Genomic DNA, 13,667 nt, shown 5'->3' on the forward strand with positions numbered 1-13,667 from the left:
GGACTGCGCCAGCGGAGCACGTTCGAAGACGGACCGGGGCGGGGTCCGCTGCAGGTCCCGCCCCCAGATTCAGGCCCCGCCCCGGGCCTGGACTCCACCCATTGTGCCCCTGGGCCGACTGCTTCTCAAACCTGTCTTGCAGCCCCTCTGCGCGTGCGTCTGTTCTCCTGTCTGTGTGTATTTTTCTACGTTTATCCCTCTCTTTCTCCATTTATCTGCAGGGTCTCTGTCAGGTGCTGGGAGATCCAGGCATGAATTACGAGCCCTGCCCACAGCCAGCTTGCAGTCCGGTGGTCAAGACAGTCTGGTCGACCACCAGCTGTAACAAAGCAAATGCAGCCCTCGTGGAACAAGAGGCTCTAATCCAGTGCAGTGGGATGGTCTAAGCGACCACGGAAATGAGAATTTCCTTTTATTGAACGCCTACTATGTGCCCACTAACGCTAATCCTCACAACAATCCAGCAAGGTTGGTATTTTTGCCTTTATTTATCAGATGAAAAATCTGATTTTGAGAAAGATCGTGACGTCCCCCAAACAACAGCCATGATTGTGAGTCCAAAACTAGCGGTCCTGCACTGCATAGATTCATGGAGGAGGTGGGGTTTGAGTTTACCTTAAAGGATGAGCACGATTTCCACAACGGAGACAGGAGGGAGAGGATGATCTAGGTGCCCCAGGAAGGCACCAGTATCCAGTTTCCATGAAGCCTAAGGCGTGAGAAATGAGTGAGAATGTGGGGACAAACTGGAAAGCAACGAAAGGCAGCTAAGAAGTTGGATTTTTTTTTAATATTGTACATCAGGAGACACCAACAGAGGTGTTTAAACAAGAGAATAGTTTAGCTCCTGTTTGCCCTGGAAGATGATTAGAATATGTTGTGAGTTGGAAGCTGTAATTGTCTTGGTGAGAAAGGATGCAGGCCTAAGTCAGGACCACAATTATGGGAAGGAAGGAAAGAGTTGGTAGGATATGACTGATTAAATGTAGAAGAGACAGAGAGGACTCCAAAATGTCACAAGCCTGGACAACAGAGAGAAACCATCCTTGTCATATCATTCAAAGCCCCTCTTTGGCCAAATAAGGAGCCCCTGTCAGAATTTGAAGTGTGCAAAGCCCTAGCAATTCCACATTCAAAAATTTAACCTATAGATATGCCCATAGGTAGACAAAGATGTATGTTTCAAGGGTATTCTCTCAGCTCCGTTTTGATGTTAAGAGATTAGGGACAACCTAAATGTCCATCATTTGGAGACTAGTGAGGTTAATTATGGTATATTCACAAATGGAACACTAAGTAGTTTCCTGAAAGAGGGAGGCAACTCTAGATATCCTGACACAGTGCAGTTGCGGGATAGATGGCTGGGATAAAAATCAAACAAGTTGCAGTGTTAGAGTATCCTGTGACTCATTTGTAAGAAAAAAAAAAAGGATGTATTTTATCTTTTCAAAATACTGAAGTATTTATGAATGAAGTGGTTCAATGTCTGGGATTTGCATCAAAATAATGGGATGGGACTGTAGTGGGTAGGGTTATAAATAAAACAAGATTGGCCATTGAATTGATAGTTGCTGAAGCCGGATGATGAGCACATGGAAGTGGATTTTATACCATTTTCTGTATTTCTGTACGTGTGTAAAATTTTCCATTTTAAAACACATGGGGAGAGAGACCTGGAGATCGTCATTCTAAGTAAGACCAGAAAGAGAAACAGTAGACAGTGAACACATCTGTAAACGAGACAAGGTCTCACCATCTTTTATCTGTCCCAGCTCTCAGCTGGGCTTTCCTTATAATTGGCACTTAGTAATAGTTTGTTAAATTAATGGACTCAGGTCCCAGGAGGAAAATGATCAGTTGTTTTGGTTTGAAACATGTTGATTTTGAGAAGTCAAAGGAATCCAGAAGGAGAGAAAGTAAATGGAAAAAGGAATGTACCTGAGCCTGTGCCAGGGGTGTGCAGAGTAGAGAGCAAGAAGGAAGGTTCCTGCTCTCAAGGACTTTGCTCTCTCTTCGGTCGGGGGACAGCATGGGGAGTTATCATTGTAGAGCACGCCGTGGAGGAAATCGATGTGGCAAAGCTTCCAGAGAAGCAAGCATCATCATCCCGCTTAGGGATGAGTGGCTGAGCAGGTGTTCAGGTGAAGTCACTTTGAGTGCTGATGAGTCCACAATGGGCAGAGTGTTAAGCAGGACTTGTCTTCACCTCCTGAGCCCGTGCGCTTTCCCCTGCACTGCCTCTCAACAAGCAAGTGAAAATCCAGAGCTCAGACTGAACAGTCAGATTTGGAGGTCACATGTCTAAAGGAGAGAGTTGAAAAGGGGGAAAGGTCTCTTAAGGAGACCACGAGAGGGAAAGTAACAACAGCTGATACTGAGTCTCAGTACACTCGACCCCACAGTAAGCGCTGTACACACATGAATGTATTTATTATATATAACAACCTTCACGAGGCAGGGACTTTTAACAGCCCCCACTTCACAGTACAGAGAATGGAAACTTAGGAGGTATTGAGGTCACACGGCAGCAAACAGCAGAGCCTAATCTTACGCTACACTGCCTTTCCAAGAGAGAAGACTGAGATCAGAAGCCTGGTAAGGAAATGTGGAACCAGTGAAAGAGAACAGGATAGCTCATTCAGGGCAGGTGGGTGAGACCTAGAGTGGTGAGGGTGGTGTCCTGAGGGCCCAGGAAAGACTGTTAGGAGAGGAACCGGTGTGCCTTGTTAGAGTCCATGAAAAATCCAGCAGGGAGACCTGAGGGGTTGTGGGACTCAGCCAATACCAGGTGGCAAAGAACCTTTGGCAAGGACTCTTTGGGAGACGCAAACCTAACTTCCCACAGGCTCGCTATCTAAGTCCTTGCTTGCTGCCCCTGACTTACCCCCTAGCCTCCTGTTTGATTCCTTCTGCTCAACCTGTCTGCTTTGGGAAAGAAGCCCAAGACTGTCGAAGTCTGAATCAGAGTGGAGGCAACTCCAAGTCCCTAAGGATGGGTCCGCTCCATGCTGTTCAAGAGACATATACTGAGCACCTGCTTTGTGCCTGGCATTGTGCTAGGCGCTAGGGCAGCAAAGACAAATAAGCAGCAGCTGCTCCTGTGGTCTCAGTGTCAGAGGAGATACAGACACGGAAACATCTAATGATATGGCTTAATGAAAGCAGTGACAGTAGCACATGCAAAGTGGGTGGCGGAAGGGAGTTGTGGAAGAACAAGGAGGGGAACTTTGAACCACAGCTTGGAGTCAGCCAGTAATGCCAGAGGGACCTGGAGGGTTTTAGCTGACATTCTAAAATGGGGGAGTAGGGGAAGGAAAAATCTCCTAGGCTTCCGGATAGGTGGGCTTGCTAAAGAATGGTGTTAGGACCACCTGGATGTTGCAATAAGGAGTGAAAAAAAACAGCCAACCTCTCTTTTTCCCAGGGAGCCTGGGAAATGGGCAATGGTCTTCCAGACATCATAGAGACGACAATAACAGAGGTCCCTGGGAGAGAGGTCTAAGTCAGAGACGGGTGGGCACCGCCATAGAAGCGGGCTGCGGTGGTGGGAGGGAAGGCGGGGAGGCCTTTCCTCACAGCTGAACATGGCTCCACAGGTCCTACAAGGTAACAGAGTATTCACTTAGTAACTATTTCCTGAGCGCAGACTATGCTGCAGGCACCACGCTAGGCACCCGGCTCAATCACACACATAAATGTAAACAAACACACAAACCTTAAAAAGCTCTACAGAGTAGAAGTTCAGTGTGCACTGCAAAGAAATGATGTGAGGAAGACCCCCAGCCCCACTGCCCTGAGGAAGTGCCCGTCCAGCTAAGGTCCAAACGCTGAGTGGGAGACACTGGGGAAGACTGGAGGGAACAAGGTAGGCTACAGTCTAACTGCTTCTTGGATTGGGGATTCAGATAAATACACTGGCAAAGAGAAGGAAGAGAGGCAAGGATAACAAGAGACACAGTCGAAAGTTCCAGGGGCCTCAGGAGAAAGATCCTAAGAGAGTGGCACACCTGTGATTGCCTCCATTTCACCTGATCACTGTTACATGAAACCCACTGAAATTCACCTCCACTCCAGGGAGCAAACTTCCTTCCGTTACTTCGTCATTTATCCACTCATCCATCCGTGTGTTCATCCACCCACCCGCCCCACCATGAGCCAGGTACCCTGCTAGCAGACACCAGGAGAAGCTGAGAGAGACCCACTGGCCTGAAGAGTTTATACATCAACAGAAATGTTGTTTCTGGCATTTTCTTGCTGTTGTTTTGATCCTCTGCTTACCAGGCAAGGCAGAGGACACAGTCACTGTACTAATCAAAATCCAGGACCAATAAAACTCTAAACAGAAATCAGGGCCCATCAGCCTGTATGCACAACTTCTTGAACAAGGGAAGGAGGAAAGCTGGTGAGACGTCCAAGTGGGCAGGAGCATCGCTGAGCTTCACTCCTTTCAGAGTTCAGACATTCACCGCAGGCATCCTTCACTTTAGTGGGGTAGACTCTGGATTTGCTACATGCATAAGCAAAGGTAAGACGTGCCACACAGGAACATATTTACAGAATTCCATCATATATGAAACAGCTTATTTCTTTAAAATAAGGCTATTCTCACAGAAAGCAGAAGAGCAGTCACTTGGATGTGGAGGAGGTTCCTGGACCTGTGACTCAGGAATCCCAGGAACCTTCCTGCTGGGGCCGCATCTAGGGGATGGGTGGTGTCAACCCCTGTGGCTCTGTCTCTGCCCTGGGCATCTGACTTCAGGGACATCCTCTCCTGGTTCTGAGATCTCTGACCTTGGTCCTCGGGGGGCCTCTTAACTTGGCTGCTGTTGTCATTCCTGATTCATAGATGGCGCCTGTTCCTAGGGAAGCCTGCAAACTCTTCAAACCAGAAGCTTCAGATACTCCAAGAGCAAACAGGTTAGTGCTTCCAATTCACATGTTAGCAAAACGAGTTACTTGGCATCACTCTGAAAGGTTAACATTAATCACCTCCCACAGGTGGGATTATGAGTAGCGGATTTTTATTTTGCATCTGTACATTTTCTGAATTTCCTTCAATAATCACAAGTTACATTAGTAATAAAGAAAAACAAAATATTTCTTAAGAATTGCTTAAAATGAGGGTTGCCTATAAAGCGATTCTTCTTCACCTTAAGTGAAAAACAAGCCCTGCTTTTTCTGTCCTGCCTCTTGCTCCATCCCTGGTCCCCATGAGCGAGGTAGTCCCATGGCTTCATCTGTCCTTCTTCCCTCATCCACATACTGTCTGGTCCCAGGGGCTGCCCCCTTGGCTACTGGCCTGTCCTCACTGCCTCCTGCACCAACTCCACTTCCAACAAGGAGGGAAGCCAGGGGTGTGGCTTCCCTGCCTTCCCAGAGCAAAGAGCCCAAGAGAGAAGGTGGTGTTGACAGGGAGAAGCTCTCTTAGTGCTTATTAGATAAGCCATAGCAAAATAAATACAAGCATATTCACGTATATCAGCCACTCACAGATGTGGCACCCAAAGGATTTCAAAGAATCCTTCACAGACTTGCCTCCTAAATCCACACACGAGCCCTGTGAGGGAGGTCAGTTTCATTCCCTTCTGCATGCGCGGCCTGGAGGGATCTGGCACAGGGAATGTGGGGTCGAGTCCAAAGGGAGGTCTCCAGCCAGTCTTTCCCTTTGAGATGCTTGGCTGGCCGCTGTGATGGGCAGAACTGCCCGGGTGACAAGCAGCAGAATTGACAGGTCGGAACAAATGAGGCCCCAGGACACAGCCAGACAAGGCGCTGGGCCGTTGGGAGCCTGGCTATTTCTGACTCGCCCTACTTAGGGGCTCCCTTCCCAGGACTGTTTCATAATCCAAGGTCGTTTGATGTTTTGCAGTGTGACATTACTGCAAAAAACCCTGGTTATTCTATACTTCTTGTGCCTTGAGGAAAAGGTGAGGTGAAGCTTTAAAAAGCCTGTAGTTGTAGCTTTCTTAATGTTACTGGTACCCAGGTGTCCTGTCAGCAGTTACATTTGCAACTTTGAGCAAAGAATAGGTTGGAAGACTGTTTCGACGTTTTCCATCAGTACAAGGTCATATCGACACAATTGGGGCCTGTGAAAATAAGATGAGATATCCTTGTCAATACAATACGAAAAATACCCCATTCTGGTGAAGTCAATTGCATTATCTCCTTTGGATGTAAAACTATTTAGCAATTATTTCTATCATTCTAGAAAAATGCTTGTGGTAAATAAACAAAGCAGCATCAACAACAGCCAGACATCAGGATGTACAGTTTTATTCACCACATAACTTCAACCAGGTTTAAAAGCAAATAGGAAGAGATAACTAAAAATATTAATAGTGGTTGCCTCTGAATAATGACATTATCCATGATATTTTTTTCACTTCCTTACACTTTCTGCACTTTCCAGATTTTATAAAATGAACATCTATTACTTTGATAATCAGGAAAAGAAGTATTAAAAAGTACCGGTTTTAAGATGTAGTGACTACCCTCTTGGGAAAAAATAACTTGTATTATTAAATGTTTTAGGGTATCCTAGACCTTCAGGATAACTGTAAAGCAGTAACTGCTCACATCATTTTCTGTCTCTCTCTGTCCATAGATTTGATGCTAGGACTAGTGGCATTAGTCACAAAACACACGTACCATCACAGCTTTGTTCTTTCTCCCCCTCTTTGTCTCTGTCTCTCCCTCTCTCAACACACACACACATATACACTGTTGTTTATTTTTTCTGAACCAACTGAGAATAGGCTGTTTACCCCTTAATACTTCAGTGTATATTTCCTAAGGACAAGGGCATTCTCAGGGCACTTATCAAATTTAACATTGATATATTGTACTTTATCCTATATCAGTGGAACAAAAGATTCCAATTTTTCTGTACCTTTTAATGCTAGGCTGTGTTTTATCAGTTTGCCAAACTATAGGAGGCTTTCTTTTCTACAACAAATTATCAACTTCAAAGCAGCGTGGGTGGAGTGGTTAGGGAGGAACTGTGTAACTAAGCATATAGCAACATTATTTCTTTGGATTATCAGGCCATTTAGCTTTCAGTGCATACTAGTAAAATTTTCTTGGATTACTGGGCAACTTATTTTGATCAAGTCTGGTTTTAAAGGATCCCTCCCTTCCTTCATTGTGATTGATGAAGTCCTGTTAAAACATCAGACCAAGCAGATTGGACAGGAACTAATACCATCTTTGGAAAACAGGGACTGGCCAGACCTTGTTTGCAGCTCACCTCTCCGGATGGGCAAGTGACCTTAACTTCATTCGGAGAATCCTGAGCTTGTACTTGGGGCCTATTACAGCCCCTGTAGAGAACTCCAAGGAAATGGCTGCCACTTTGTCCAGATCTTGATCGAATCTTGCCAGCAGACTCACTTGGTGGTATTTCTGAAATGTTGCGGGCTCACTGGAAGGAAGAAATAAGATATTTTTCAGTGGATATAGATTACCAGCGAAAGAAAACAGTTTTGAGGCCTACAGACCACACATCGGCAGGCAGCCATTTGACCCCATAGCCTGCAGTAGCCGACTTCCATGGGCAAAGCTTGGATTCCAAAGGACTGCATAAGTGAAGCTGCTGCCCCTAGGCCTGACGAAATGCTATGGCGTTAGAGAGGTACCTGCCGCCTATGATAGGCCAGACAGCATCCTCATCTCTGGACGCATGTCTCCAATTCCCTGAAAGATTCTGCAAGGTATTTATTTTTTATTTTTTAAATTTTTTTTAAATGGAGGTACTGGAGATTGAACCAAGGAACTTGTGCATGCTAAGCATGCACTCTACCACTTAAGCTAGAGCCTACCCCCTACCTCTTCTGCAAGGTATTAATGTCTTCATTTTACAGACAGGGAAACAGATGCTTGCAGAGCTAAAGCTCACCCAGGTCACAGGTCTTATATGTCACAGTGCAAGGATTAAAACCCAGTTCTGGCTGAGTTCAAAGTTATGGTCTTTCCATTAAATTGCATTGTGAGATGCATACGTATATCTAAATTAGGATAGAATTTAGAATCTAATTTAGAAGTTGTGCTTAAACGTATATTTTTTCAGTTCTGCCTCTCAAGAGAAACCTTAAAATAGCTGCATCCCAGGTTCCAACTTTTCTTCTAAGTGGGTGAAGATGTTTCCTACAGTTAAAATCCCAAACTGAGTCTAAGGTGTAATCACTGGGGAGGTTCAGGTGGGAAATGTCCCTCTGGGGACCTGGGAGAGTAGGCTATGGAGAAATGATTGCCGAGATATGAATCCTTAGATTGGAGGTAGGGATGGGGGTGAAGAGGTGCCTGTCACCCCAGGCTCACTGGAATCATGTGTCAGTCCTGTGGAAGGCAGAAGTGGCAGAAGTGCCACAAGTAGAACTAATCCAAAAGGTTACCCAGATTGTGGTTTCTAAATACCATCTCCACAAAAAGGAACTAGGGCTCCCTGGGGTAATGACTAATTCCAGGGCTAGGGCAGGGAAAGTACAAAGTGATCCTGGAACAACCTCTGTGCCATAAAGTAAGGAAGCACTCAAAGATTGATGGAGATGTTCAAAAGAATAGAGAATCACTTCACACCGATTAGGGTGGCTACTATGAAAAAAAAATAACAAACAGAAAATAACAAGTGTTGACAGGGATATGAAAAAATTGGAACCCTTGTACACTGTTGGTCGGAATGTAAAATGGTAGAGCCACCAAAGCAAACAGCATGAAGGCTCCCCAAAAAATGTAAAATAGAACTACCATATGATCCAGCAATTTTACTCAAAAGAACTGAAAGCAAGGTCTCAGAGATACTTGCACACCAATGTTCAAAGCAGCATTATTACAATAGGCAAGAGGTAAAAGCAACCCAAAAGTCCATAGGTGGATGAGTAAATAAACAAAATGTGACATGTACATACAATGGAATATTACTCAGCCTTAAAAAGGGGAAATCCTGTCACATGCTACAACATGGATGAGCCTTGAGAACATTATGCTAAATGCAATAAGCCAGTCACAAAAGATAAATACTGTTTGATTCCTCTTGTATGAGGTATCTAAATTAGTCAAATTCATAGAAATAGAAAGTAGACTGGTGGTTGCCAGGGAGAGGGGGAGGGAGAAATGGATGTTGTTATTTAACGGATATAGAGTTTTAGTTTTGCAAGATGAAAAATTTCTGGAGGTCTGTCTCACAATGATGTAAATATGCTTAAACTATAGAACTGTATACTTGAAAATGATTAAAATGGTAAATTTTTGTTACTTTTTTTTAATATAATGAAAATTGCATTAAAAAAGGGCACTGGCCAGATTTGGGGCAATTTGAATATCAAAATAAATCAATGATAGTAACTGATTATAAGTCCCCATTATAAAATAAAAATCCAGGAGTCCATACTGATATAAACAAATAAATGAATAAATAAATAAGAAGAAGAGAATGCCTTTCCTAAATGCTGAATTAGAAAAATCACCATTTGGCAGCCATCAGAATATTAATTTAACCACAAACATCAAAACTAGTGGGTAAAGGTTTAAGGAGTAATGGACCATTTACATGGTCTCAAAGTACCTACCCACAATATAATTATTAATTACAAAGGGAAAAAATAGTAACTTTAAAGTGGAGAATCTTGCCAGAAATCACCTTAACCAACTGATGATCAACATTAAGGAAAAAAATCAAAATTGTGAGTTTCCTAACAGGAAACACTGAGATAAACATAACATCACCCCTGTGGTGTCCTTGCCAAAGATGCATGATCTGAATCTAATCATGGGGAAACATCAGACAAACCCAAACTGAAGATATTCTAAAAATAATCAATAAAAAATAAATAAATAAAAAATAAAAAATAAATAAATAAATAAATAAATAAATAAATAAATAAATAAATAATCGACCCGTAATCTCCAAAAGTTGTCAAAGTCAAAAAGTGGAGGAGAGATGGAAAAGCTGTTCCAAAGTGAAGACTAAAGAGACAGGACAACCAAATGCAGCTGTTGATCCTGAATTGAATCCCTTTGCTACAAAAGACACTATTAGGACAATTATTTAAGACTAGAATGGGGTCCAGGATCAGATGGTAGTAGCATATCAATGTAATTTCTCTCATTTTGATGGTCAGTTGTGGTTATGTAGGAGAATGTCCTTGTTTGTAGAAAATACACACTAAGGTACTTAGGGTTGATGAGGTAGCATGTTGTCAACTACTGCAGAATGGTTCAGAAACAGTTCTTAGTACTATTGCAGCTTTTCTGTAAACTTTAATTTTTCACAATAAAGAGCAAAAAAAGCTGATGTGAAAGGAGCAGTTTAACCAAAAAGGATTATAAGCAGTTGATCAGAGTGCAGCAAGAGAAAAAGGGATCCCTTCCCACTTCTCCAAAGGCACCTATGGAACCAGAAAACGACAGGGACTCCAGGAAAAGGTGATGCCACCTGCAGATGGCAGAACTCAGTGGGGGTAGTGGCAGGGCAGGAGAGGGAAAAGATCTCCTGGAGCTGACCAGGGTTGTCTATGAGTACAGGTAAGACCCCCCTCTTCCACCCACAGGAATGCCTGGAAATACATGGAGAGGTACTAACCAAAGATTGGGTTCATACAAGAATAGAGTGAGAGCCAGTGATCTATGGGTTCTGGCAGTATGGTGCACTAAATACGAACAACAAACAGCAAAACTAAAATCATTTAAATTACATTGAACTAAGAAAAAAGGAAAGAATACTGAGAAACCCCAAAAACATGTGAAAGCAGAAATCCAAATAGGTAAGAGGAATACTGAAATCACCTTATGTTGGTCTTTTTTTAAACTTAGTAACCTTGAGCTTCAGTTTTCATGATCTTGTGGAACAGTAGGACATGAAACAAAGTCTGTGGGCTCAACGCAGAGAGTTGAGTAAGGGACCTCTAGGGGAAAAGTCATCTAAACATGAACTTGAGGGGGATGGGAAGGGGCTAGGATTTCAAAATGTAGAATAGATAAGCAAGATTGTGTGTAGCACAGGGAAATATATACAGGATCTTGTGGTGGCTCACAGCGAAAGAGAATGTGACAATGAATATAGGTATGTTCATGTATAATTGAAAAATTGTGCTCTGCACTGGAATTTGACACAACATTGTAAAATGACTATAACTCAATAAAAAGTGTTAAACAAACAAACAAACATGAACTTGAAGTAAACAACCCTTCTAACTCCTCATGGGACAGAAAATTCTCCGCCTCAAATCTTGGCACTGGGAAGAGCTAGGACGTGGACTGTCCGTCACATGGTTGAACAGTTCAAATTCGAACTATTTGTGATCCAAGAAACCTCAAGTTTGAAAATTAAAGTCGTCCCAGATTGAAGATATCTCCAGGAGCTTGACAGAAGCAAACGCAGATCCTTTCTGGAGAAATCTACTTCTACTCATATCCTCAAAGAATCCCGCACATAGTGAAAATAATAGTAATAATGGCATTTGAAAGGAAAACAAAAAAAAGCCGGGAGTTGCAGGTTTTACGGCCTCTAGCTGCGGGGAGGAGGATGCGGGCGGGAGGATGAGCTAGTGCGCTGGGTCCTGGCTGGCTGGGTGGTGGGTGCAGGGTGCAGCTGCCGGGTCCACACAGCGGCTGCGCGGCAGCTGCTGGGAGCGGGTTCCTGCGGCCCGCCGGGATGCGGGTGAGGAGGTCCGCAGGACTGAGTGTGAGGGGGCTTGGGACCACCAGAACGACCTTCTCCGCGGAGCTGTGTCCCTAGAGCAGCTCCCGGCACTTTCTGCTCTGCAGGCAGGAAGCAGGCAGCCGCCTCCTCCTGTCCCAGGCTCTGATGGGACCCAGATGCTGCTAAATGCAAAAAGAAATGGGAAAATGCAAAAGATCGGAATGATGAAAACCTACCGAAGACTTCTCAGAATTGTCAAAGAGTATACAAATATGTGCTTAAATGTAAAAAACATGGTGCGTGAACAATAGCACTCAGGCAACCTGGCAAACATTTGCCCTTGACTATCACACTCAGCCAAGTATTTCACTGTGGAATTTCAAACTGCCTAAGGGGTGTGGATAAACATCAAGGCACAGATCCCCAAAATAACAACCCACGAAAGGGAAGAGAGTGAAAGATGTCTACCACTGAGTACTCCTGTTCTGAGAAGAGGGGAACGTGGCCAAAGCAGCCTGACTTCCCATAGTGTCCTCCAGAAGAGCCAGAATATCACCCTGAGGCTGCAGCCCAACAGTCATCTGCTGTTTGAGAATCGTGATGATGAGGACAAGTCCACCCATTCTCAGGTACCTGAAGGGACCTCTCAACTGAAGACTTGTGTTCACTGTCTGAACGCAACCAATAAAAACTGCAGGAGCAAAATCTCTTAGGAAAGTGATTTTTAACAGAGGCATGAAATTAGAAATCAGTAATAACAGAAGTAAAAATTAGGAAATTCACAGACATGGAAATTATCACACTCCTAAACAACCACTGGTTCAAAGATAAAATCACAAGGAAAATTAGAAAATACTTTGAGATTAATGAAAAAAAGGGGGAAAAAAACGTAGGAATTGCAGAGACAGCAACTTAGAGGGAAGTCTATAGCTGTGAATGCCTATATTAAAAAAAAAAAAAGATCACAAATCAATAACCTAAACTTCCACCTTAAGAGCAAGAAAGAAAAGCAAACTAAACCCAAAGCAAGTGGAAGAAAGGAAATAATAAAGACTAGAGCAGAAATAAATTAGAGGATAGGAAAAAAAAATCAATACACCCAAAAGTTGGTGCTTTGAAGATATTAACAAAATAAAAAGTCTTTAACTAGACTGGCTAAGAAAAAATGAAGACTCAAATTACTAAAATCAAGAGTGAATGAGGTAAACAAATTTATACTGTATAGCACAGGGAACTATATTCAATATCTTGTAGTAGCTTACAGTGAAGAAGAATATGAAGATGAATATATGTCTATTCACGTATGACTGAAGCATTGTGCTGTACACCAGAAATTGACACACTGTAAACTGACTATACTTCAATAAAAAATAAAAGAAGAATGAAGGAAGGAACATCACTATTGACATTACAGAAATTTAAAAGGCTGATAAAATATTATGAACAATTGTGTATCAACAAATAAGATAACCTAGATGAAATGGACAAATTCCTAGAAAGACACAAACTACTGAAAATGATAAAGAAGAAACAGAAAATCTGAACATACCTATAATAAAAAAGATTGTATTAACAATTTTTTAAAAAAACTTACAAAGAAAAGCCCAGGCCAAGACCACTTCAGGAATGAATTCTACCAAACATTTAACACCAAATCCTCCACAAACTCTTCCCCCAAAAAAATAGAAGAGAAAGAAACACTTCCCAACTCATTCTGTGACACCAGTATTATCCTGATATCAAAGTCAATGACATCACACACAAAAAGAAAACTAAAGATTAATATCTTTTGAATACAGATTCCAAAAACTCAATGAAATACTAGCAAACCAAATCCAGCAAAACATAAAAATGATTATATATTTTAACCAAGTGGGATTCATCCCAGAGTACAAAGCAAATTTAACATGCAAAAATTACTATAATAAATATATAAAAATGGTTATCTAAATACATGCAGAAAAAGCATTTGACAAAATCCAATATCCCTTTAATATAAAAACACTCAGCAAACTAGGAATTGATGGAA

At 42.6% G+C, this 13,667-nt stretch overlaps 1 protein-coding gene across 2 annotated transcripts in view; it reads right to left on the minus strand.

Annotated features, from left to right (window-relative positions):
* Positions 1–5,004: 5,004 nt before the first annotated feature.
* The window catches only part of LIPH (lipase H), a 45,083-nt gene continuing 36,420 nt past the window's right edge, over positions 5,005–13,667 (minus strand). The window contains exons 9-10 of one of the 2 annotated variants that reach the window (XM_010976164.3): positions 7,250–7,423; positions 5,005–6,089 (exon numbers count right to left, since the gene is read on the minus strand). In XM_010976164.3, coding sequence (XP_010974466.1) covers positions 6,002–6,089; positions 7,250–7,423 — 262 coding nt within the window. In that variant the 3' untranslated portion in view covers positions 5,005–6,001. Of the gene's footprint in view, positions 6,090–7,249; positions 7,424–13,667 lie in introns of those variants that run through there. The other variant, XM_010976165.3, reaches the window with a different exon arrangement.

This window comes from Camelus dromedarius, chromosome 2 (genome assembly GCF_036321535.1).
Source record: "Camelus dromedarius isolate mCamDro1 chromosome 2, mCamDro1.pat, whole genome shotgun sequence".
Taxonomy (NCBI): domain Eukaryota; kingdom Metazoa; phylum Chordata; class Mammalia; order Artiodactyla; family Camelidae; genus Camelus; species Camelus dromedarius.